This window comes from Planococcus citri, chromosome 2, assembly GCF_950023065.1.
Source record: "Planococcus citri chromosome 2, ihPlaCitr1.1, whole genome shotgun sequence".
NCBI lineage: Eukaryota > Metazoa > Arthropoda > Insecta > Hemiptera > Pseudococcidae > Planococcus > Planococcus citri.
In genome coordinates this window covers 47,637,226-47,663,404 of record NC_088678.1, presented here as the reverse complement: position 1 = coordinate 47,663,404, position 26,179 = coordinate 47,637,226, and the positions used below count along the sequence as shown (strand labels likewise).

General features: G+C 34.8%; 6 protein-coding genes across 14 annotated transcripts; 5 read left to right on the top strand and 1 right to left on the bottom strand.

Annotated features, from left to right (window-relative positions):
- Positions 1-168: 168 nt before the first annotated feature.
- Sf3b3 (splicing factor 3b subunit 3) lies at positions 169-6,534 on the top strand. The gene is made up of 12 exons (XM_065350811.1): positions 169-309; positions 381-613; positions 693-863; positions 939-1,366; positions 1,585-1,826; positions 1,894-2,072; positions 2,969-3,124; positions 3,442-3,593; positions 3,671-3,826; positions 4,108-4,263; positions 4,376-6,040; positions 6,115-6,534. Exons 2-12 carry the CDS (start codon positions 388-390, stop codon positions 6,253-6,255), a joined length of 3,672 nt encoding a protein of 1,223 aa, XP_065206883.1. The 5' UTR covers positions 169-309; positions 381-387; the 3' UTR covers positions 6,256-6,534.
- A 55-nt stretch (positions 6,535-6,589) lies between these two features.
- On the top strand, positions 6,590-11,126 carry LOC135836168 (uncharacterized). The gene is made up of 8 exons (XM_065350812.1): positions 6,590-6,720; positions 6,831-6,964; positions 7,081-7,666; positions 8,017-8,217; positions 8,312-8,456; positions 9,339-9,428; positions 9,509-9,715; positions 9,811-11,126. Exons 1-5 carry the CDS (start codon positions 6,624-6,626, stop codon positions 8,449-8,451), a joined length of 1,158 nt encoding a protein of 385 aa, XP_065206884.1. The 5' UTR covers positions 6,590-6,623; the 3' UTR covers positions 8,452-8,456; positions 9,339-9,428; positions 9,509-9,715; positions 9,811-11,126.
- A 146-nt stretch (positions 11,127-11,272) lies between these two features.
- On the top strand, positions 11,273-13,541 carry LOC135836172 (neurensin-1-like). Of its 3 annotated transcripts, none has more exons than XM_065350815.1 (3): positions 11,273-11,722; positions 12,531-12,947; positions 13,041-13,541. In XM_065350815.1, exons 2-3 carry the CDS (start codon positions 12,561-12,563, stop codon positions 13,497-13,499), a joined length of 846 nt encoding a protein of 281 aa, XP_065206887.1. In that variant the 5' UTR covers positions 11,273-11,722; positions 12,531-12,560; the 3' UTR covers positions 13,500-13,541. The 3 variants fall into 3 exon arrangements, with proteins under 3 accessions (XP_065206887.1, XP_065206889.1, XP_065206890.1); XM_065350817.1 differs by lacking the exon at positions 11,273-11,722 and adding an exon at positions 12,115-12,248; XM_065350818.1 differs by lacking the exon at positions 11,273-11,722 and adding an exon at positions 12,168-12,230.
- LOC135836171 (probable ribosome production factor 1) lies at positions 13,542-14,738 on the bottom strand. The gene has a single exon (XM_065350814.1). The coding sequence runs from the start codon at positions 14,585-14,587 to the stop codon at positions 13,622-13,624; it is 966 nt and encodes a 321-aa protein (XP_065206886.1). The 5' UTR covers positions 14,588-14,738; the 3' UTR covers positions 13,542-13,621.
- Positions 14,739-14,964: 226 nt separating this feature from the next.
- On the top strand, positions 14,965-17,322 carry LOC135836170 (ribonucleoside-diphosphate reductase subunit M2 B-like). Its single transcript, XM_065350813.1, has 5 exons — positions 14,965-15,512; positions 15,579-15,814; positions 15,888-16,116; positions 16,190-16,408; positions 16,478-17,322. Exons 1-5 carry the CDS (start codon positions 15,225-15,227, stop codon positions 16,628-16,630), a joined length of 1,125 nt encoding a protein of 374 aa, XP_065206885.1. The 5' UTR covers positions 14,965-15,224; the 3' UTR covers positions 16,631-17,322.
- A 625-nt stretch (positions 17,323-17,947) lies between these two features.
- Positions 17,948-24,727, top strand: LOC135836166 (protein kinase C zeta type-like). Of its 7 annotated transcripts, none has more exons than XR_010557011.1 (10): positions 17,948-18,080; positions 18,910-19,013; positions 20,094-20,260; positions 21,566-21,806; positions 21,970-22,150; positions 23,125-23,249; positions 23,890-24,059; positions 24,122-24,255; positions 24,347-24,506; positions 24,581-24,727. XR_010557011.1 is itself a non-coding variant. In XM_065350810.1 (8 exons), the coding sequence occupies exons 1-8, from the start codon at positions 18,710-18,712 to the stop codon at positions 24,647-24,649; spliced, it is 1,137 nt and encodes a 378-aa protein (XP_065206882.1). In that variant the 5' UTR covers positions 18,346-18,709; the 3' UTR covers positions 24,650-24,727. The 7 variants fall into 7 exon arrangements, 1 of the variants encoding a protein (XP_065206882.1); XR_010557008.1 differs by having other exon boundaries at positions 17,960-18,256; XR_010557006.1 differs by lacking the exon at positions 17,948-18,080 and adding an exon at positions 18,329-18,789.
- Positions 24,728-26,179: the final 1,452 nt, after the last annotated feature.

Sequence of the window (26,179 nt, the reverse complement as noted above, 5' to 3'; positions counted from 1 at the left end):
GGTTGCAGCCTCAATACTAGACGTATTTGTTGGGGGTCCTTCATCCTGTGTGCCACAGTGATAAGGGAAAGATTCACTTTGCACATCGTCAGTCGTCGTTCGTTTTTCGAATCAGTAATGAAAACAGACTTGGCAACGTTACAATAACGTTACCAGACAATTTGGCATCACTGTCTCGTTGTTTTTTTAAGTTGTGTGAAAATTTCCGGCGTTTGCTACTGAAATGTCGAAAAATATCTAGTGTTTTATTATTTTTATGATTAATTTTAAGTTCCAATTATGATTAAATAATAACTTGTAGTTTTAAAGGTAAGCAGACAAGTTTTATACTTTATTAACAAATGTTTCAGCTGTTTTATTCATACGTATTGTCTTTACAGAATCAAGATGTTCTTGTACCACCTAACGTTACAACGTGCCACCGGCGTTGTCCAAGCCGTCCATGGCAACTTCAGTGGAGGTAAAACTCAAGAAATTTTGGTTTCTCGAGGAAAAATACTTGAATTGTTACGACCAGATCCAAACACTGGTAAAGTACACACTCTATTGACAGTTGAAGTGTTCGGTATCGTACGTTCTATGATGTCTTTTCGACTTACCGGTGGAAGTAAAGGTAAGTGATAACGTCACTCGATCAGAATTTTCTCTGATAGTATATCGTGAGCTTGATATAAAATCTTTTTATCTTTTAGATTATATGGTAGTTGGTTCAGATTCTGGTAGAATTGTTATCTTGGAGTATAATCCAACGAAAAATATGTTGGAAAAAGTTCATCAAGAAACTTTTGGTAAAAGTGGATGCCGTCGAATTGTACCTGGGCAATATCTTGCTGTTGATCCGAAAGGGCGAGCTGTTATGATAGGTAAATATATCCCTGTAAAATGTATTCCAATGTAACTTTTTAGTTTTTACATTACTACGTGATTTCTTTCTGCAGGTGCCATTGAGAAGCAAAAATTAGTCTATATTTTGAATCGTGACGCTGAAGCGCGTTTAACTATATCGTCACCGTTAGAAGCCCATAAAAGCAGTACTTTAGTGTATCATATGGTTGGCGTCGATGTAGGTTTTGACAACCCTCTATTTGCTTGCTTAGAAATAGATTACGAAGAAGCGGATAGTGATCCATCTGGAGAAGCTGCTCTAAAAACTCATCAAACTTTGACGTTTTACGAAATGAATTTAGGTTTAAATCATGTCGTTCGTAAATACAGCGAACCGCTCGAAGAACATGCTAATTTTTTAATATCCGTACCGGGCGATAAAGATGGCCCCAGTGGAGTACTTATTTGTTCGGAGAATTATCTAACTTATAAAAATCTCGGAGATCAGCACGATATACGATGCCCTATTCCTCGAAGACGAGTGAGTAATTTTATTTTCTATTTAGACTCTACGCGTTACGTATCTCCACATTATATTTTTTCGTTGTAATGTGGTCGAAGTAGCGCTACATGAATAGCTCGTTTCAATACGTAATGTCGAAATCAATTTTACCTTCGACTGATTTTTCGAGCTAACAGTTTTACATGTATGTATTTGCGATAAATCGTGTTACGAACGACGAATTATTCAATTTGCAGAATGACTTAGACGACCCAGAACGAGGAATGATATTTGTATGTTCAGCTACGCATAAAACCAAATCAATGTTTTTCTTTTTACTTCAAACCGAGCAAGGGGATATTTTCAAAGTAACTTTGGAAACTGACGACGAAATGGTTACCGAAATTAAGCTAAAATACTTCGACACAGTTCCTGTTGCTACGTCTTTATGTGTTTTGAAAACTGGTTTCTTATTTGTCGCATCAGAATTTGGAAATCAGTAAGTATTATTTACTCTCTACACATTTATTTGAGAATTTCGAGTAAAATGTGACATTTTTTTGCAGTTATTTGTATCAAATTGCGCATCTGGGTGATGACGATGACGAACCTGAATTCAGTTCTGCTATGCCCCTCGAAGAAGGAGATACGTTTTTCTTCGCTCCGAGACAGCTACGTAATTTAGTTTTGGTTGATGAGATGGAATCTCTGTCGCCTATACTGAGTTGCCATGTGGCTGATTTAGGTGGGTTTTTTGTAATTTAGCCTTACAAGAGTACCAATGCAAACGTGTGACTGGTATTCATTATTGATGCTGGTTGAAACTGTATTGGTAAATTAATACGCATGCATATCCTTCTAGCTAACGCGATGATAGTTTTTTAGAGTGGAAACGTGCGTTACAGTTGATTTTTTTTATTTATGTGATTAGTTAAGTAGAGACGCGTTGAATGCGCTAAGATTTTTTATTTGAAAGCAATTTTGTATTTCACGAATGATGACATTTTTACACGAATTTTGTTGATGTTACAAGTGATTTTAACCTGCGGATCTGATTTCGTACTTCATACTAAATAATATTTCTAGTTCACATGATGACATTTTTACACGAATTTTGTTGATTTTGAAAGTGATTATAACCTGCGGATCTGATTTCGTACTTCCACATCCACTTAATAATATTTATAATTTACATGATGACATTTTTACACGAATTTTGTTGATTTTGAAAGTGATTGTAACCTGCGGATCTGATTTAATATTCATATTTCTTCTAAATAATATTTCTAGTTAACATGATGACATTTTTACACGAATTTTGTTGATGTTAAAAGTGATTTCAACCTGCGGATCTGATTTAATATTCATATTTTTTCTAAATAATATTATTTATAATTCACATGATGACATTTTTACACGAACTTTATTGATGTAAAAAGTGATTTCAACCTGCGGATCTGATCTCTTGCATTAATTTGATAGTATTCGTACTTAACATGATGACAATTTTTACACGATTACCATTGAAGTGTTTTCACACTGGTGATTTTAACCTGCGGATCTGATTATTATTTGAAAACTCGTGAAAAAGTAATAAGTTTATAGAAACAGAATTCATCGGTTGATTTTTTTGTTTTACAGCTGGAGAAGATACTCCTCAGCTTTACATGGCTTGCGGTCGCGGACCTCGATCTTCTGTACGAGTTCTACGACACGGATTAGAAGTATCCGAAATGGCTGTTTCTGAACTACCAGGTGCTCCCAATGCTGTATGGACTGTCAAAAGACGTATTGATGGTTAGTATATTAATCTAGCATTTTTATTACGCGAAAACACGCCGTTTAAGTGGACCAATAATCGACTCGTGAATGTTTGATTTGATGTCGAATGTTTTTTCCCCATCTGACGTGACAAGATTAATTAAAACTGGTGTTTCAAAGAAATTCCCATCAAAACACCAGTGTTTTTATTTTACAGGTGCGGTTTGAGCGTAAAAACCATTGGTGCCGTTGTAGATAGTTTTAAAATCAGAACGTTCAAGAATGACTCGAGACAACATCTGGTGTATGCGATTTTCGTAGTGATTTTTGGCAATATTTTTGAATTGTTTCAGAGGAGTTCGATGCCTACATTATTGTATCTTTTTTAAACGCTACGCTGGTATTGTCGATTGGTGAAACCGTAGAAGAAGTCTCTGATTCTGGATTTTTGGGTACGACGCCCACTTTATCGTGTTCTGCGTTAGGTGAAGATGCTGTTGTACAGGTTAGTATTTTTTTTATTGCATTTTCAATTTATGGAACATCAACTGAAATGATTTTTTTTTTTGTTCGATTATGTAGGTATATCCTGATGGTGTCAGACATATAAGATCAGATAAAAGAATGCACGACTGGAAAGTCCCTGGTAAAAAGAAGATATTGAAGTGTGCTGTCAATCAACGTCAAGTTGTGATTGCTTTGACCGGTGGTGAATTGGTGTACTTCGAAATGGATCCGGTAAGTAATTAAATTGCATTTGCTAGCACAAAATAGTGTTAGCTGTTTGATGCAATATTTGTCAGCGGTATATTTTTCGTGCCACAGAAAGTTCTTATCGCCTTTTCGGAGTCTTAATCGCCGAAAAAGTCTCGAGATCTAACTCCTTTACTTTGACGTTTTAATTTTTCTCCAAACACCCTTCAACATTTTCTCAATTTTTACTACATATCTACTTTTCATTTCCGGTGGCAAGTTATGTATTTTCGACATGATTCATAACGAAAATGTGAATTTTTCAGACTGGTCAATTGAACGAATACAAAGAAAGAAAAGAAATGGCTGCAGATGTCGTATGTATGGCTTTAGCAAATGCACCTTCTGGAGAACAAATGTCCAGATTTCTAGCAGTGGGCCTGGCTGACAACACTGTTCGAATTATTTCTTTAGATCCATCGGTAAGAAATTATTTCATTTCGTTTTGTGCTACAGCAGTCACTGTTTTAATTTTAACATAGTTGAAAATCCGAAAAATTCATACTCATACTAGATTTTTTCATATCATTGCAGGATTGTCTTTCGCAAGTAGACACACAAGCATTACCGGCCGCTGCCGAATCATTATGTATTGTAGAAATGGGCGTTGGCAGCTCCCAAGAACCGCAAACCAGCAACGGCATGAACGAAGAACCTGTCGGCCCTTCTGTACTATACCTGAATATAGGATTAACAAACGGCGTATTATTACGTACGATATTAGACAGCGTTACTGGTAATATCGGCGACACCCGGACGAGATATTTGGGTACGAAACCGGTTAAATTGTTCAGAATCCATATGCAAGGCAGCGAAGCTGTATTGGCCATGTCCAGTCGTACGTGGTTGAGTTACTATTACCAAAATCGTTTCCATTTGACGCCTTTATCGTACGAAAGTCTCGAATACGCTTCCGGTTTCTCATCGGAGCAATGTCCCGAAGGCATAGTAGCCATATCGACCAACACATTGCGTATTCTTGCTTTGGATAAACTCGGAGCGGTATTTAATCAAATTTCATTCCCTGTTCAGTACACTCCGCGTAAATTCGTCATACACCCCGAGACGAAACACATGATAATCGTCGAAACTGAACACAACGCGTATACGGAAGAAACGAAAAAACAACGTCGTATACAGATGGCCGAAGAAATGAAAGAAGCCGCCGGCGAAGAAGAACAAGAGCTGGCTAAAGAAATGGCTGACGCTTTTTTGAGCGAAGACCTACCGGAACATTTATTCGGCGCTCCGAAAGCTGGACCTGGAATGTGGGCTTCGGTAGTTCGTATTTTGGAACCGATCGAAGGCCGGACTGAAAAAATCATCAGTTTCGAGCAAAACGAAGCCGTCGTTAGTATCGGTTTAGTCAGATTCTATACGTATCCGGATACATTATTTTTAGTACTGGGTGTGGCTAAAGATTTACAGCTGAATCCTAGACAAGTCAATGGTGGATTTTTGTACACCTATAAGGTGAATTCCACGTGTACTGGGTTAGAATTCGTACACAAAACTCCGGTCGATGAAGTCCCAACAGCTATATGCGCTTTTCAAGGTCGAGTTCTAGTTGGCGTCGGCAGATTACTGCGATTGTACGATATTGGTAAAAAGAAACTGTTGCGTAAATGCGAAAATAAACATATTCCTAATTTAATCGTGAACATCGAATCGATGGGTACGCGTATTTACGTTAGTGACGTTCAAGAAAGCGTCTACATGGTTCGATATAAAAGAGCGGAAAATCAGCTAATTATTTTCGCCGACGACACTCAACCACGATGGATTACAACGATGACAACTCTCGACTATAATACGGTCGCTTGCGCCGATAAATTCGGTAACGTCGCTGTTATAAGAATCGCTAGCTCGATATCGGATGAAGTAGACGAAGATCCGACCGGTAATAAATCTCTATGGGATCGAGGATTGTTGAACGGAGCTTCGCAGAAAGCCGATTTTATCTCCAATTTTCACGTCGGCGAAATTTGCATGTCCTTGCAAAAAGCTACCCTTATTCCTGGTGGTAGCGAATCCTTGGTGTATACCACGTTGAGTGGCACTGTCGGAGTATTCGTACCGTTTACCCAACACGAAGATCAAGACTTCTTCCAGAATTTAGAAATGCATATGCGAGCGGAAAATCCACCGTTGTGCGGTAGAGATCATTTATCCTTCAGATCGTATTATTATCCGGTTAAAGTGAGTATTGATGGATGAATTTTATTCAGAGTAGATAAACTGAACGGAATTTAACGATTATGTACTTTTTTCAGAATGTCATCGATGGTGATTTATGCGAACAATATAATTCGATCGAAGCTGCTAAACAGAAAAGTATCGCAGAAGATTTGGATAAAACTCCCGGTGAAGTTGCTAAGAAACTAGAAGATATGAGAACTAAATACGCGTTTTAAGGGTATTCGATGATGAATCAGATGTATCTGTAAAATGCCACCTCGAGTTCGGTTCCGAGGTGTGGATTGAAGTAACGTTGATTTTTGCACGAGTTAGTTTGTAGTATATTTTTTACATGGCTCGTTTTGTAAATTCGAAAAGATCGTTCGATTTTGAACATTTTGTCTTATATTCCTTCTCTGAGTTCGTAATTTTATTTGTATTGGTATTTTGTAATTTTTTGTAATATATTGGTAGAATATTATGCATCGTCGTATATTATAGGTTTTTAATAATGATTCGTTTTCATTTTTGTTCTGATACCGTGGCTTGAGATATTACTGGCTTCGTGAATTTTTCAGTCTACAGTCTTATTATTGTGTTATCAATGTGCGAGATAAGTGAGTATTTTCCTGGAGATACTCCACTAATTGCTGCAACTTCGCGTGTTGAAATTATTATGAATAATGGGATATTGATCGCAGGTGGGTATTAGTAATTTTCGATGTTCGTATTTTTTTTTATTTTTGAAAAGTGTTTTCCCAGTGTATGTGCTCATGTATGCCTAAAAAGAAAAACTATAAATTTGCTACAGGATTGATATTAACCATTTCATTTGTACCAAGAAGTCGAAGTTGTCTTCACGGTAAAACCGGTGATGGCTTATCTCTTGCCAATTGCACGAATTTGAATTATCACGAAATACCAAAGTTACCCGCCGATATTCAAGTAAAATATCTCAAATCTGTTTAGTTTTAAAATCGTGAAAAATGTGTTTTTTAGCCTTCTCTTTCTTCTTCATTGAAGTGAATAAGTAGGTATCTAATGTACTATTATGATTGAAGGTTGTAGATTTATCAAAAAACCCTAATTTGGAGCTACGACGATATTTTCTGTTGGATTACGCCGATACGTTGGTACGGTTAATACTTCGCGAAAACGCGTATGTCAGAAGACACAGCTATGGTGGACCCGGTGGCGAACCCTTGGACGTTTTTTCAAAACTAACCAATTTAGAAGAATTTGATTTTTCTGCATCTGAGTTAGAGAGCAATCATCAGTGGGTATTACCGAAAGCACTGAAGAAATACTCCGTTAACGATAACCTCTACAGATTTCTTGATGTTCACTGGTGTGATGAATTGGAGGAGCTAAGCGTAAATAATAATTACCTCGAAGAGTTGCCAAAATTCCATTCTCCTCTACCACCGTTGAAAATTTTACGTGGGAAAGGTAATCCTTTCGATAAATTGAAGCTGGTAGAGGTGGCACGGTTTTGCTACTTGATGGAATTACAGTTGGAGCCGCCAGATTATGCCTTCCTTAGAAAATCAGAGGGATTTTGTGACTGCACATTACTCAAGTATTATGCTAAAGAAATGGAAATTAAAGGACTCGATACGTTGCTGTGTTTTCCAGCTCCGGAAACGCGTAAGTGATATAAGCTGTTTAACCTCGAGATGAAGTATGCGGAGCGGTGATTTTGAAAAATCGTATACCTACTTGACGGAAAATGATTGGATCTGATCATGATCAGATCTCTGGACATTCCCTATCTCTAGAGCTAATTCGATTGGACCAGAGTTTCGATCGGATTAGATCTGTTCAGAAATAACAGATTCAATCTTTTCCACCAGAGTACGTATTGGTCTTTCTCATGGATATAAAAATATGATTAAAATGATTTTTGTTCTCGTAATTTTGTACCTTTAATTTGGCTCCGTTAATGCCTACATAATTTACGATTGACTATTACTTTTTTAAATTGTTTTGTTGCATAGAGAAAGAAAAATGTTCAAATGACACATTAATTGAAGCTAGAAAAATTCGTAAAACTTGTCCGTTGCTCACAAAAGGAACATTATCATCCTCGATAGCAAAAATATTGAAGATTGTTTTCTTCTTCACTTTATTCTTGCTTCTTCTCGCCGCTGTGATTTTATACATTATTAGACATTTTCATTTGAAAGAATGGTGGGCTGGTAAGCGCATGCCGAATAAATTTTATCGAGTACATATAGGTAATTTAGATTTCGTTGAAGAAACCTATTTACTTGATTTTCTTTTATTGTTCAGCCCATCACGCAGCGCAATCGAAAATCAAAATGGAGGAAGAAGAAGAACAGTCACTTCAAACGCAGGAATCCGCGAGTGAAGGAAGCATTAAAGAAGGTAGCATAAGTAGTAAAGAGGGAAGCATAAGTACTTCTGAATGAAAAAGGTAAAGATTTTGAGGGGAAATGAAAATTTAAGTACTTACCTACTTAGCCCAAGGACCAAGAGTTGATTCGTTTGATACAAGATTAGGATAAATCAGCGGATTCATCATCATGTAATTACTTATTAATGTAAATACTGTTTTATTAATTAACATAAAGATGATTATGTTGTTTTAAAAATGATTGAATTCGACTGGAAGGTGTAATGAATCGTGAATTTATGGTACGTGAAAGCAGCTTCGAGCTTATTGGGCAGTAGGTTTTGGCATGAATAGATTTTTTCTCAGCGCTAAACAGTTTCTATGATTGCAATGCAAACTTTCAGTATATATGTACTTTCAAGACTCAAAGTTTGACAGATTTTTTTTGCTTTCCTAATTCCAACTTGAAATTGAAGTTTAATTGGTTGGTGATAGCAATGAATCAACTAACTAATGAAGTTCAACTCATTCAAGTCGTGGAATTTTATTCAATTTTCATCTCAGTCAAAAATATATTCAGCCGTTGAAATTGATTTAAAATTTCTAACAGAACAATAATAGGAGTACCTACCTATGTAGAAAAAAATCGCAAAAATAACGAGCATCGCCAATAAGTCGTCTTTTGTCTGGCAACCTGCTGAGAGTTGGCGCGCCTATTGTGTAGTTCTACTTCTACTTATTCAGATTTTGCATTCAGTGAATAATGGATGAATGCTTTTAATTTTTCATTTTCATTGAGCAGTTCACGTTTAGAAGGTGCCCGTGTGATGCGTGTATAACGGAGGAGCGTTCCTTAAGTATGGCCAGTTCTCGGTTTTGATGGGCATGATCATCATATGAAGTATTAGTATAATATTGGATATAGGTTCTCGTAATTTTTACGAGTTTTGTTCTCTTTCGCAGGATTTCAACCTTTGTATTTCCTCTTTCACTAAAGAAGGCCATCCTCATAAAATGAAATTGCTTATAGATCTAGACGACGGTAACCATGAAGTACGTACTGTCATTTTAATAATGCTTTATACCTCAATACAGAAAATTAACCAGCTTGTTGCATGACTTGTGTTATGCAGGAATTGAAGCTAGAAATACAACGATTCATTAGAGTTGTGGTGCACGTGTACCAGCGGAAATGCCGAGACCCGAACTGCTCAATATCTGACTGCCAACTCGTAAAAGAAGTATTCCTACATTTGATACACTGCAAAGTGCCTGCGGATGATTGCGTATTTTGCATACGTGTGATAACGGCTATACGCTATCATGCCGTATATTGTAAAGTGAGTACAAGAAGCCGATTCAAAACAAAATAAGGTTAATGTTTTCCAATTTGCGACCAAGATCATTATTATTTCATCTCTATTTTAATTCGCAGGACACAAAATGTCTTGTGCCTGGATGCCTACAGAAACGGTATGGATTTCAGCAAGGATTCAAACTATTACAACAAGCCCAATCGTCACATGGTTGTATGAGAATTTCGAGCAATGCCGCAATAGGTGTGCCGTCCAGTCCAGAAGCCGCATCGTCCCTCTCCCATAATCGTCGAGGCTTGCAAAAACCCGTGCAAACTGTGCAAATGTTACAACCACCACAAATGGTGTCAGGTGGCCCAGTAAAGTGGCGGCTCGATGAACCAGAATGTGATAGAACTTCAGCCAGTGTTGGTTGTTTAAAATTCAGTTGCTTAAAACGTTGTTTAAAGGGCTTATTTCATTGGGCAAGTTCACTAGCTACAACTAACAAGAACTGCAATAAATCACAAAGGCGACCCGCTCAGCAGTAACTTTAGAAGTGTCCAATTTGAACCATCTACCATAGTCCGTAACCAAAAAAAAAAACAAAAAATCATTTAAATTTTCTCTTCGTTAGTCGTTGTCGTCAACTCTGCAGAGCGAATGTCGCCCCTCTGACGTTAGGTTATGTGTTTAATTCTTGGACTTTGCTAGATCATCAATTTATATTTTTACATTGTATTCTCTACTCTTGGAATTTTATCAGAAGTACCTACGAAAAAGACTCGCCTTCGTTTCTTTATAGGTACTATTGTTTGTGTAGCCCATGTTAAATTTTTAAATTTTTTTCAAATACCTACACGCAAACTTGAGCTGTTCTTTAGTAATAATAAATTTTTTTCATTCTTCGAGTAGGCTTTTCATTTGTAACCAAAAACCAATTATAATAATCAAAAATGATTTTCTTAAAATAAGAACCATAAGTGATCCTCACTCTTGAAAAATTGTGTTTTTCAGATTAACCCAAAACCAATAATAATTTAATTCAATAATTATTGGTTAATTTTTTACATTTTTTCATGCAATTTTTCTTCTACTTATTTTCTTTTTATAACCTTCATTTTTTTATTTCTGAAATTCAAATAATTTGAACTCTGATCTGAATTTTGAAATGAGTTATTATTATTTTTTTTAGAATATTTTTACGTAGGTACCTATATTTTATTTTGATTTTTTCACCCAATTTCAATTATTTTTGAAAATCACAATGTTTTACACTAAAAATAGCGAGAAAAAATGAAAAAACCAAAATAACCAAAAAACGTTACAAAAAACCAATTATGGAGATGAAAAACCATAACCAAAAACGGCAAAAACGCATCTTAATATTGAAATGTTTCATAGATAACATAAACGAATACGATTCTAATAAAGACGATGAATTTGAAGATGAAAATTTCGAGGAATAAATATTTTATGGAAAAAACTCGCAAGTGTCCATTGAATTTTTTCGCATAATGAAATTTTAAGCATACATTGAATTATTTTTGTAAATGCCTCAATTCGTATTGTAGATACATATAATTATTATCTAGGTACTCTATAAGATTCAATTCTACTAGATGAAATGAAATTATTCAGAGTAAATTTGCGTATCGCGGTATCGCATGTCATTTAATCGGTTTCGGTTTAATATTCGTTGAAAATTGCACCCTTTCGACGAGTCAATGGTATTTGAAATAGCGCACATTCTAGCGCAAGAATGTGCTTAATAAAAATTTGAAAATGATCTTTTCTTATACCCAACATTTCTAAAATTATTGCAAAAATATTTAACCCTATACGTGCCTCTTAGGAAGTAAACAAAAACTTGAAAGTCAAATGAATAAGGTTACCATAGAAACTGAACCTACACGCCTAAAAGTTTCAACCCTTAGTCGAATGGCGGACTTCGAACCGTTCTGTTTCGTTTGTAATAAGACTGTTGTGTGTGCTTTTTTTACATTTTTTATTATTAATTCGTCTACTGTAAATTTAATTCCGATTACTTAGGTATGTAATTTTATAAATACGTTATTTCATGTAGGTATGTAATTAATCCATAGCCAGCTACTGGAAGCTTTATTTTGTTCCTACTTATGGAATTTGACAACTAAATTTTCTGAATTATTAGGGTGTGTGAAACGCTCTTGGCTCACCTGTAGAATTATTTTTATAGATATATGCTTCGTGGTTCATCAATATGAATGTACTAATTATAGAAAAATTTTCAAATTATTTGAAATTAAATGAAAAACGCCAGCTTTTTTTAAATTTCTTATGGGCGGAAAATATGATTTATTAATTCTCGAGTACATAAAGAATTCAACACCCACACGTAAGAAAACAATATCAAGAGTACAGTGCGCTTCCTTTGACAAACACTATCACGACTTCCTATTATATTATCTGCATTTCCTATTATAGGAGTTCATTGAAATATAATTTATTTGGAAAAAGTTTTCTCATTGTACCACTGTGTTTCATGTTCTAAAATTGTCGTGTGGTGTGTTTTTTCAATGTAGGTAAAGATTCTCAGGTAACTAAATGTATGCAGTGGGTGTTATTTAATTTTTTTGAATGAAAATACCAAACTTTTAGTTTCATGTTCATGTTACACATTTTTAAAAAAATGTTCGTTCAAATTGCTGCATATTTACAAAAGCTAGCTGATCGAATTTCATTATAAAATGATAAAAAAAAATTAATCATTACCTATTTTAATTTGCATGAATTTTTTTAAAAATTATTTTACCATATCTAACAGAAAAACTGTTCAAGAAATCAACTTATCTAACGAGTTCAATTTTTTTCTCAACAGAAAATCTGAAGAAATGTCCACAAACTGATCATGGTTGCAGAAACATTAATAAAACAATATAAAAATCACGGGGAATTTTTTTTCGACGACGAAGATGATCCAAGAAAAAAATTATGCGAATTCGAAGACGACGATTGTTTCATAAACCATTTGGAAAAGCAATGCAATGCGAATGTAAATAGCAATTACGAAAGAAATGTGAACGAATACAACGACAGTAAAAAACCCAAAAGCATTTTAATTAATCACGAAAATGAAAATGTTACCAAAAAAACAAAACCCAATAGATTTGTAAGTTTTACATTGGATGAAAATAAGAAACCTTTCACATCATCGATTTATTATGGAGTGAAAAGTTATTTGCATCATTTCTACGAACCTGTCAACAAAACAGCTTACGACAGCGAAAATTTGATGGTAATAAATTACATTCGTAATTTTTAAAATTCGAATACGAAATTTCATCTCGCAGAATATCATTTTATTAATCTTTACGGATGCTGTTTTCAGGAGGATGATTTTGAATTCATTGTCGAGCCTGGCAGACGTCGAAGAAGCTGTTGGTTTTTGATAAGCATAATGACTGGAATACTTTTTTTATTAGTTGGTATAATTATAATTTTAGTAGCTAATTTAACACCATTAAAAAACCCGGTAGTAGGTATTAAGCACAATTTAGAAATACTAGATCAAAAAGCTATTGCATTTAATCAAAAAATTGAAACATGTCAGTTTCTCGGATTGATTATTTTCTGCGCCGGAGGAATCATAATCATGTTAACTCTTCTATTTGCTACCTACGAACAAGAATGCGGTTGTAATAATATAAGAAATCAACTACTATATCCATCTTTAATAGATTCGAACGCTTGGATTAGATACGTAGAGGGATATCCTAATCCGAGTGATAGTAGGATTCCTCTTTCAGAAGAAATTAAAGCTGTACAGATCGATAGAATAAAAGATTAACCATTGTTTATGATTTTGCAATAAAACGTTTATAAAAACCAATTTCACTTTTTAGATATTTTCTTTTATTTCAGAAACAATTACAGGGGCGAAATGTACAAAAAGTTTCAATATTAAATAAATCACAAGAAGAATCTTCTACGGCTAGTCTCTAATTCGTGCCTTCTACCAAATATATTCCATTCATATTCGCCAAATTTGGAATCAAAAGTACCACGTTGTAATGATTGTAATTTCAAGGTAAATCGTGGACCTAATTCTCTAAGCGCAGGTTCTCCTTTGATGAACTTATATCGATGGTGTCGGAAAAATATATAATCTCGTTGATTATGAAAAGTAACTACTCTTCGACCCTTGAAATCCGGTTGATAGTGGAATATTGAACCCAACATTCTGCCGACTGTTTGACCTAATCTGGTATTGAAATTATTTAATATGACTTCTGGACGATGATAAGTGATTTCTTTCATTTGCTTCTTATTGCAAGTTTTCACATTGCTCAATCTAAAATACGCCGTTGGTCCTTCGGGTAAATGTATTAATAATAAACCATTCGGTTCAAATTTATCTTCATTTATCACAATAATATCGGTAAATTTCTTTTGGATAGCGTCTTTAACGATACCTTTGATAGAGGTACCCTTTCGTCCCATTCTCATACAGTTCGGTATTATTTTACATAACTGTAGAGCGAATCGTCGAGATGCTTTGATGGGGTTCTCTGAGAACGTAATTAGTACCTTGGGTTCATATTCCTTATTGAAGTAAGAACTTAATTCGTCGGTTTCTATGTCACGATTAATTTCATTAATGACGTCTTCGGGCACATCAGTCAATACGGTAGAATCTGCTTCTCTACAGGATTCGATAGTTTTTGGTACCTGTTTTTCTCGGCCTTCTTCATCTCGTAGTTTCCGTCGGTCTTTCTTCTCTTTTTTCTTGTTTCTTTGAACTTTCAAAACTTCTTTTCGTAACGAATGTTTGGTTTTCTTACGATCGATTTGTGGTAGAAGAGTATCACCGATGGATTTCCGTTCTTCGAGTTTTTTGATTTTCTTCAGAGAATCGCCGATTTTGGAATCGTCCATCGTAATACAACGTCACTAATTGTTTAATATACTCATTTACTTTATAGTTTTCACGATAAAAATTAGAACACCGTTGAAAATTCAGTTTTTTCGAATTCGAAATGTGAAAAAACTAATCAAGTGAAAACAGCACGTGACGAAGACAGGTGGGGAAAAGCGGAGAGGGAAAGGAAATTTTGACAATTTTTTGACTTCGCACGTATTCAAGTTCTTTTTGAGCTGTTTTTCATTTTGTTGCGATCCTATCGTAGATGAATCAAAGCTCAAAATCTATCACTCAAACGATCAATGGACCCGGTTCAACAAATAAATTGGGAGTCTTCTTGATTTTTGATTTGATGTTCCCCTTCCCCTACTTTCCACATTTCCCCCGTTTTATCACAAAATCATGTGTTTTTCGATTTCGGCGGCAAAATGAACAAAATGTCGAGATAATTTGCCACAAATGTACATAGAATTTAGCCTACGTGATGTAGTAAGAGTAGGAGAAATTGAAGTAGAAGTACTGACCAGATTTCGCGGTTTTTTTCAGTGCGGAAATTAGTGTCGTGTCTCTGAAGTTCAACTTTGAATCTATCTTTTTTGCTGTTTGAATTTCGGTTTAATATTTCAACTTTTATTTCATTAATTCGCAATTATGTATACTGCTACCAAGAAGCTATCCAACTTTACCATCAACGAAAGTAACTTGAACGAGGATAAGGAGAATATCGCCTACAATGGCCGATCCATTGAATCGTACAAACCTAAGGAAGTCCATGGCATGACCGAACATCGGAAGAAATTCAATCCCGAAATAGAACCTTTATTGAAGCCTAATCCTCGTAGATTTGTCATAATGCCGATCAAGTATGATGACATATGGGCCATGTTTAAAAAAGCAGAAGCCTCGTTTTGGACAGCTGAAGAAGTAGTCTTAGACAAGGTATTTAATTTGATTTCTCTACATATTCCTAGGGAACATCTGTAGTAATCAGTGTATTGTTTTCAGGATTTCAGAGATTGGGAAAAACTGAAACCGGAAGAAAAGAAATTCATCTCACACGTCTTGGCATTTTTCGCAGCTTCGGATGGTATCGTAAACGAAAATCTGGTCGAACGTTTCTTCCAAGAAGTTCAGATCCCTGAGGCTAGATTTTTTTACGGATTTCAAATCACCATTGAAAATGTGCATTCCGAAATGTACAGTTTATTGATCGATACGTACATTAAAGATCCTACTGAACGGTATTCTACTTGAGGATTTTTATTTACATCGCTATCCCATTTTGTAGTCCTCTAATTAGGTTTTATTTTTCAGAGATTTTCTATTCAATGCGATTGAAACGATGCCCTGTGTTAAGAGAAAAGCAGATTGGGCATTGAGATGGATTGCTGATAAAGATGCGACTTTTGGAGAAAGGATTATTGCGTTTGCGGCCGTCGAAGGCATTTTCTTTTCTGGAAGTTTTGCTGCGATATTTTGGCTTAAAAAGAGAGGCCTAATGCCTGGATTGACTTTCAGCAATGAATTAATATCTAGAGACGAGGTAAACATTCGGTATTTCTTATTATCGATTATTTTTCTGTTCTATTTATGTACCTACGTGTTTTTTTCCATAGGGTTTACATACCGATTTTGCGTGTTTGATGTTCAAACATTTGGTTCAAAAACCCAGTGTTGAAGAAATTACCGAAATTATTCGTGACGCTGTTATAATTGAACAAGAATTTTTGACCGATTCTTTACCAGTATCGATGATTGGAATGAATAGCGAATTAATGAAGACGTATATTGAATTCGTCGCCGATAGATTATTATTAGAATTGAATTGTCCTAAGGTAAATGTCTTTGGTGTCACATTTGAGTATTATTGCATCATTCTCTAATACTAACGATTTTTTACGCAGTTGTACAATTCTCAAAACCCGTTCGATTTCATGGAGAATATATCCTTGAATGGAAAAACGAATTTCTTCGAGAAGAGAGTCGGTGAGTATAAGAAAAGCGGAGTTATGTTTCCTTCTGGCGAAAACGAATTCAAGTTAGATGCGGATTTTTAATTTATCTATGTTTTAAAATTTCTTGTTGTGTGTTATAATTCTAGTTTTTTGTATAACTGTATTAAAACTTAAAAGACCTATTATTTTAATCTTTACGTTAGGAGATTTCTTTGTAATATTTTTTTCACATTTTCGATTTCCTTTTTAAACGAGTTCTTTACTTTAATATTCTAAGTTACTTTTTACTGTTTAAAAACAGAATGTATGATCATTTTCTCGGGTAATCGCATGCCTGATGGATATCAGTAGACTTTATTAATAGATTTTAAGTTTGAATGGTGTACCATAGAATGGGTGTTATTAGATGTATTTATTGTGATTTTTGAAAAAGTTGTTCTTTTGATAAGCGATGCTCTTTCGATATCAAGATTTCCAAGTCGAACATATGACTTTAATAACTGCAGTTTCGTATGTAAACCTGTATTATTTTGTATTAGTTCGTAGTTATTTATTCCCATCTCTGAGAACGTGTCATGTAAATTGAAATTTATATCGAACATTACCTACGTTGTTTTGATTTTTAATTCAGAGATTCATCACTATTATAATTTATATTTGAGACTAATTTGTTGATAATTTTTACCTAAATTTAATGGTTTTTGTGACTTATTTGGTTGATCGATGTAGAGCAATCCGAACATCTTAGTAGTTTGATTTTATTTAATTTTTGTAATAAAATTTTCCATTGAAAATTATTGTCATTTCTTATTTTTTATTCGAGTGTGATGAAATTTTAATTTTAATAGGTATGTGAAATGTTGGTAGCAGCTTCAATTCACGTTCTGTGCTTATGAATGATTTCGAGTATAAATTTTTTAAAATAAATTATGAACTCATTGTAAAATTTAAGATTCGAATTTGAATAGCGCAGGCATCGGAGCGAGATACAGTGTATTACTAGTTTTTTGTGACCGAAAAAAATTATTTGTGGACGGTAAATGTCAAGCCTTCGGTAAATTTAGTTTTCAAAATGAAGCGGGAGTAGGTTTTTCGGAGTTATAATTTTGAAAAATGATTACTTTTTGGCTCGAAATAGGTTACTAAAATGACAATTTTGCAGAATTTCACTCCGATGCCTGATGATAATATCTAATGTCATGAACTCATGATACATATACGTATGTATATACTGTATTTATTCTGGTGTATTGTGTATTTGCTTTTCGCAGAACGAAATGAAAAATATGGCGATCTGCAGACCTACTATTTGCCTGCATGTCTGCATGTAGACGACAATTTCATCAACCCGCAAGTAAGTATATCATGTTGCTCAATTAACGGACGCAGGCGTTAGCTTGTAGAATGGATATAGGTACTCGTTGGTTCATGGTTGTTTGTCCAGTGTCTACAACGGTACTACGAAGTTCGGTACATTGAGTTTTGATTTGCGAATTTTGTGATCTGATGAGATCTCTTTCCCTTTTCTCTTCTCGTCTTCTCTATTAAATATGTAAGTTCTCTTTGATAGATGTTCTTCTCTAATTGTTCGTTTTTATTTATTTTTTTTACGGTGGCCGATGGGTGATTCCTGATTCGTGTAAATTATTTTTCTACTATCATCTATTCTAAGTACGTACTTACGTGAAGTGGGATTGATCATCATTGATCAAATTGAATCTTCATCAGGTAATACGTATTGGATGTCATTTCTTTTACACCTCAATTTTTCAATTCATATAATTCATAGGTACCTATTTCATCATATGTATGTACCTAAGCATAATAATGTATTGCAATGTTTTTCTACTATTGCGTCAACCTCAACCGCGTCATGTTTCTTTTCTTCGCCTAACAAAACTTTCCGTCATAATTGCCAAATTTTTATTGATTATTTAAATTTTAGTGAAGTAAATGTAACTTTTTCCACCTTTCTTATCTTTAGAGATAAGCATTCGGCCGATTTTACTCTGGTCTCTTTTTTTTCTCGTCGCAGTATCATTACGATTTCTCTTTAAACTAGATGCGTGTATATTTACGCGAATTATTCAATATGTTTTGTACTTTTTCAATCTAGTCAATTTTTGTATAAAATGTAATAAAATGTAAATAGGTAATAAATTCGCGTGTGCTTTTTCGTTTATGATCGCGAATCCACCCCTTCAATTAACAGTGCTGACGGGACTAGGTACTTGTCACAGTGTTGTCTGCATCGAACTCTGGTTGTGGCATTGTTTAATTTAATGTTTTGATATTTACGCGTCAAGTTATTATTTTTTTCAACTTTGATATTATTTTACCAGCTACAAATGTAGATATAATTCGTTTTATTGCGTTCGCAGTATTCCAGAAGAAAAAATGTCTCCTCTTCACAATCATTCAAAATCTGAAAGGCCTGGTGAAATGGAAGATAATGCGCGGGACAGTGTGCCTGAGCAACATATGGGTGAGTTGTGAAATTAGAATGTATGATAGATAGATGCTGGAGCATATTCAAAATTCTGGAGAAATTGAAAAATCGCGCTGGAGGCTCCAGAATGGCTGGAAATAGTGAAATTTGGATTTAGGAAATTAATATCAGTTTTAGGACTAATTTTTATCATTTTTACTGACCAAGTAAGTACTTTTTGAAAAAAGCATAAATCAGCAATAATAGTCAATTTTCAATTTTCAAACGTTTGCCAAATATTGAGATATGAAGTTGGACAGCTGAAAATTTGGTTTTGGGGGTTTTAGACCATGCTCTATCCAAAAATTGCGGTCCCGTTCAAATCGGAGGCGGACACCTCAAGAGGTTTTCTTGTAAGTGATAAAATTCGTTGAAAAATTAAAGTAAAGCACTCAAATTGGAGTGTTTCACTCAAATTTGAGAGAAATACTCAGATTAGAGAAAAACTGGATATAGAGCAATACACGCTCATGGTTTAAAATTATTAGCAGTGGAACTAAACGACTTTGCAATCGATCGCAAACTAATTTTCAAGTTCTTAAAATTTTTCATTTTGGGTAACTTTTGTCACAAAATCCTCAAAAACTCGGCGTATTCTCAAGTTAGAATGTTCTGCGATAGCTCATTGAACAGAAAATTGAGTGGAGAACAACTTTTATTTCAACAGTTTACGAAATAAAACACAGCGTTTGAGTGTTTCGCTTAAATTTGAGCAAATTTTGCAGTAAAACTCAGCTCAAGAACGAATAAATCGAGTAATTCTGTGATTTTTTGAAAAAATGTGAAATTTTGAACTTTAAGCTCTACTTTTGACAACTTTGCACCACTTTTTTGCCGTACTTTAGCAGGCTAGTTGTAATCAAACAGTCCGAATTATAAACAATCAACCACTGGTACCCAGTTACCTTATTAGGGTACACGGAATCGCTGAAAACGCGTCTTTTTTCCATTTGGTCCCTAGGCTATATTTATATGAAATTACGATCAGTCGATTCAGTATGAATTTTACGTAATTTAATGTTATAGTTACGACAATTCAGAAATCCACCCGATTTATTGGAATTTTTTATCCTTTAGATGATGATGAAGAATGGTGTTGTAACTTGAAAGAAAATTTTGTAATTCAGAAATATATTACCAAAGGCAGTTACGGCAGAATATTCAAGATTCAAGAAAACTCGTCGAATTTATTTTACGCATTGAAGGTGATATCACGCTTCAGCAAAGATGAACTTGATGAAGTGGTACGTACTACGTAGCTACCTACGTACCTATATTTAAAAAAAAAGAAATCCATGAAGATCCCTTGTATTCATTTCTGGACCAAAGTTTGAGTTATACCTCTTTCACATCCGTTTTTCATGGATTTCAATACCTTACCTATCTCTTGAAATGTTCTGTTTTTCAATTCTCAGCCTCTATTCACTTTATTTGAATTGTTTTAACAGTATAGGTATTCCCTGAAAGTTCTTCAAAGATGAATGTCAAAAGCAAAAAAAATCTAAAATTTCAAATCAAGCCTCAACCTGTATTTATTAGGTCCTCTTCACGGAATGGTATCAAAAAACTTGATTATTGATCAATTGATCGCAGAAAAATTGATAGCCAGAGAACTGATCGCCGGAGAATTAATAGCGGCACAATTACATATATTTTTTTATATGCAATAAAGTTACAAAGGGCATAGAACGATAAGATAGGTGAAAATACCTTTTTGAGCTAAGTCAACCATGAGTAAAGTCAAATTTTCTCAGAAATTTCCTCCGATTTTTCATTCAAAAACTACTCAAACGATTTTAATGAAACGTGCGTCATGTTGAAGAAACATAAATATTACAGGCTTTTTTAAAAAAAAAACACATCCCCTCCGACTTTCAATCCCCCCCCCCCAATAGTCGATTTTATTTCCGGTGGTAGATTGCTAGTAGACTGCAGTTGGTGATAAAAGCCTGAAATTTGGTATAATGAGCAATAAGGACACCAAAAGGAAATTTTTGAGACCGAAAGCAAACGCTATGTTCCATAGGCAGGGCGGGGGGAGAGCATTTCAGGAGGGTTCACCCTCCCTTTCTTAAAAATATGGCTACTAGGCCCGTTCTCGGTGTCATTTCTGTATAATTGAAGCCTGCTGAGTTCAAAAATGACATCAGCAGTTTTAATATCTGAAATAAAAATTCCATCGAAAAGATAGCATGTCGTGTAGGGTTCAAAAACAGCTATTTTGGGATACCTATTGTTGAGGAAAACTGCAAAAACCTCATTCGTGAAATTTCAAATTTGAGCCTCGTCTCGCCTTCAGATTTTGAAACTGCCCATTTTGGGGTCGTCGTCGTCGTCGTCGTCGTGGTTCCATATCCTTTACAGGACATTGGAAATCGCATTAAGTGGTACCCTAACAGGGTGAGGCGAATGCCTATGCCACAGAAATTGTACTGTACCTACTTATAAATGTTACGTAATACGTAAACGTATATGTACAATCATGTATTAAAGGTATTAAATTACAGCTTCCTCTTCCTAGAAATAAAAAATATGTTGGTATGTTTTAGGACGAACTGCAAAAACTGCGAGAAAAACGTATCATGGAAACCATTGAAAGCTATCCTTTCTTAGTTAAACTTCATTCATCGTTTACAACGCCTCTGCATATTGTGTTGATAATGGACTACATTGATGGAATTTCTCTTGCTGATTACGTGGAAAGTCTTGACGCGTGCACACTTCCGGAAGGCGACGCAGCATTTTACATTGCAGAAACAAGTCTGGCATTACACTTTTTGCATAAAAATGGTGACTATACAGACAATAACGTTTCTTGATAATTATTATACAATATTATAATTATGTATATATTGTTCGCTTTTAATCGAATAGGTATACATTTTATGTACAGTGGTGCACCCAGGATTTTCTTTTGGCGAGGGCTTGAATTTATTCGTTGAATTTTTTTTAGGAATCATACACAGGGATGTAAAAGTAGACAATATAATGATAGATGTTGACGGGCATGTCAAGCTGATTGACTTCGGCGGTGCAAAAGATGGATTAGGGTTTGGTGTAAGGACATCTACACTGATTTGTTCAGAATTTAACGCAGCTCCTGAAATATTTTCGGAATTATCATACACATTTATGTGAGTGTCAGCAAACATTTTTATAGTATAAAAGTATAATAGGTAGGTACATTATTATAAGTACATATCGTGTAGTAGCCAGTATAGGCACAATTTGGGATTTAAACCCAAAGTAGTTGACATCTGGCGGCCAAAAGTAGAATTAATGACGCGATGATCTTGTTCTTGTTTTCATTTAAATAATGCTTTCTTATGGAGAATTCTTAAATTACAAAAATTCATTATAAATTCACGAAGTCTGCTAGCAACCTGATTCTTGTGTCAAATAAAAGAGGAATTTTTTCAATTTATCAAACCAATTTTCTGTTCATGTCCTTTTCTGCGAAGGAACGAAAAACCCGAACCATCTCAATCATCCTTTTCAATGTAATTTTTCCATTACCAGACAGCTATACGGATAACGACGTGTTTTTCATCTGATTGAAAATCACAAATGACAAAAAAGAAAATTGAAATGAAAAGTAGATGGTTGACTCTTTCATTTGAATTTTTGAAACAAAAACGACTTCGCTAGCTTTCTTAATACCTACTCAATTTTTAAAAATCGTGAAATTCTCATCAGAACGTAATCGTATTATGTTGAAAACGATTATTGTTATGTCTTATCAGTGCTTTTCTTCTTTTTTTTTCAATCAGATTTTCTCTATTATTACCTACTTTTTTCGTAAAATTAAATTTTATATTGATTTTTTTGATTTTTAAATACTTTTATTAGTTACATCCAAAAAAAACTTCACGGAAGGTTATAATTTTTAAATTTCTCATGATGGGCCTTGAAAACAGGCCCCAGGCCCCGGAACCCAAACCTTAAGCCCTGAATCCCGACACCCAATTAAAATCATCGGCCCTCATTTAATATGAGACCCAATTATTCCCAAATCTGGAAAAAATATTTTTGGGTCACAGGTGCATTTAACATCCATCCATACATGTTGGTATCTTACCTAATGGAAAATTTGTTTTATTTTTCACAGGGTGGATTGGTATGCTTTGGGTATAGTGCTTTGTTTGATGCTCACGTCAGACCACCCATTTATATCGCTAGTTGGCAGATGTTCAGAAGAAATCACCTTACAGGAATATAAAAACATGATATCAGGTAAGAAAAAAAAGAATCAAAATAGGGAAAAACTTATGTACTGTAATACCTGTCCTATATTATACCTAACAAGGGAACCTCCACAACCCTCCGAACTACCCACCTCCGAATCGATTTTTTTTTTGCAAATTGGGATAGAACACATCAAAACACCACCAAAACCAAAATTTTAGCTGCTGAAGGCTGAAGTTCATTTCTGGATTTTTGGCGAATTTTTGAAGTATTAAATTTCTGGAGAAAATCAATTTCGCGCAGGAGGCTACAGAATTTGGAAGGTCAAAATTAGGTCGAAAACAAAATTTGAAAATTTTTGCATATTATTACCGCATTTTTTGAAAATTTACATTTTTATTTTCGATTTTGTCAAAATATATAAAACTTTGAAAATTCGCCAAACATCGAGAAATGAACTTCAGCAGCTAGAATTTTGGTTTTGTTTGTATGTTTTTTTTTCATGTCGTACTCTTTCCGAATCTGCAAAAAAAATTAATTTGGTGGCGGAGGGTTGTGGAGGTTCCCTTTTAAAGTCGACCAAGTAAGTATACGATTATAAGAACAGGCATGAACACGACATATGAGTCCGGCAATGGAATAATTAGGTCGATTAAAAACTTACGTGTTCATGTTATTTTCACTTCAGCAATTCAGAAAAAAGAATTCCATTTGAAAAAAGACGTAAGCAGCGACGCATTTAGTCTTCTACAGAGGCTGCTGGAAGCAGATCCGAAGAAACGCATGGGAAGTTGTGACAGTGCTGATGAAATGGAAATTAAGCAACATGTATTTCTGAATGAAATCGATTGGACTATGGTAAGATTTGAATTTACTTTCATGTTTATGCATCATTCTGTTTCGAGGTTTGGCAATTTTAGGAATACGGGATGAGAAATTGTGGTGTCCGCAATACGACTCTGTTCCCATTTCGCCCTCCGTCCCTTCCTCATTTCATCTCGCATCGAATCCTTCATCCTGCCTAGTGGTGCATTTTTCTGAGTGGTGCCACAAGGTACCTCAACAAACTTTCATTTATGGTAGTTATAGGTACTTACCTACTTACTTCGCTTTTTTTTTTTTAATTTCGTGATGTTTTTAAACAGAGCGAGAGTGTGCCATGGAAAATATAAGGTAATGTGTCGATCATTCATGAGGCTCCATTTATTCCTCACATAATGTTATCATCATCCCCGCTCGTTCTCGCACCATTAGGGAGTAAACCGCATTTCATTTCGCGATGCCACATTGATGTTTATTAAAATGGTGATACAACGTACTGTAAGTCGGTATATAATACACATCGTGTATTGAATTTCGACGCTTTCCTATGATTTCAGTTGGAAGAGAAAAAGGCGAAACCTCCATTTATACCGAAAGTTGAAAATGCACGTGTCAAGCAATTATAACATATTAAGAGGATAAGTGATAAGTTACGAGTACACCTACTACCTCTGTAACAAATAAAAACGTATAGGTACATGTTACATATTGAATAATGATGGTGCATAAAAAATGTTGTCCTTCTCAAGTCTCAATAACATACCTAGTTAAGTTATGTAAGTATAGTTGATCAAACTCGAAATTCCATCCGTATCAGGTACATTATTTGAGTTCGAATTTAATAACTTTTGTATCCTGTAACATATACTTACAAGGAAAGCTCTTGAGGTGTCACACTCCGATTTGGACGGGACGGCGATTTTTGGAAAGAGCATAGTCTAAAACCCCCAAAACCAAATTTTCAGCTGCCTAAGTTCATTTTTCGATTTTTGGCGAACGTTTGAAAATTCAAAATTGACTGTTTATGGCGATTTATGCTTTTTTTTTTGAGTACGTACTTGATCCGTAAAAATGGACAAAATAAGTCAAAAAACTAATATTAACTCCTCAAATCGAAATTTCACCATTTCCAGCCGTTCTGGAGCCTCCAGCGCGATTTTTCAATTTCTCCAGAATTTTGAATTTGCTCCAGAAGGCGTGAATATGAGGTTGGGCAGCTAAAAATCAAGTTGTGTATTACACTCAATCTTTTTAACAAGTTTTTCCAATATCCACATTTGAGCCGATTTTTAGAGTGACACCTCAAAAGTGGTTTTTTGACCAGCTTTTTTCAAAATTAAAAAATCCAAAAATCCAAAAAATAAAAAGTTTCCCGTTTGCGTGGAAATTTTTGAAATTCTCGCGAATCGCTGTATTTTGTCCAAAACTGACCCCCCAAATCGAAATTTCAACATTTCCAGCCATTCTGGAGCCTCCAGCGCGATTTTCCAATTTCTCCAGAATTTTGAATTTGCTCCAGAAAGCGTTAATATTAAGTTGGGCAGCTAAAAATCGGTTGTGTATTATACTCGACCTGTTTAACGGGTTTATCCACATTTGAGCCTATTTTGAAAGTGACACCTCAAAAGTGGTTTTTTGACCAGCTTTTTTCAAAATTGAAAAATCAAAAAAATCAAAAGTTTACCATTTGTGAGGTGCATAAACTCGTTAAACAGGTGGAGTGTAATACACAAATCGATTTTTAGCAACCCAACTTCATATTATTCACACATTCTGAAGCAAATTCAAAATTCTGGAGAAATTTAAAAATCGCGCTGGAGGCTTCAGAACGGCTGGAAATGTTAGAATTTGCTCTCGGGAGGTTAGTTCTTGAAGAAAAATACAGCAATTCGCACAAAATTTCAAAAATTTACACGCAAACGGGAAACTTTTGATTTTTTGGATTTTTAAATTTTGAAAAAAGCTGGTCAAAAACCACTCTTGAGGTGTCACTCCCAAATTTGGCTCAAATGTGCATAAACTTGTTAAACAGGTCGAGTGTAATACACAACTCGATTTTTAGCTGCCCAAATTAATATTAACGCTTTCTGGAGCAAATTCAAAATTCTGAGGAAATTGAAAAATCGCGCTGCTGGAGGCTGCAGAACGGCTGGAAT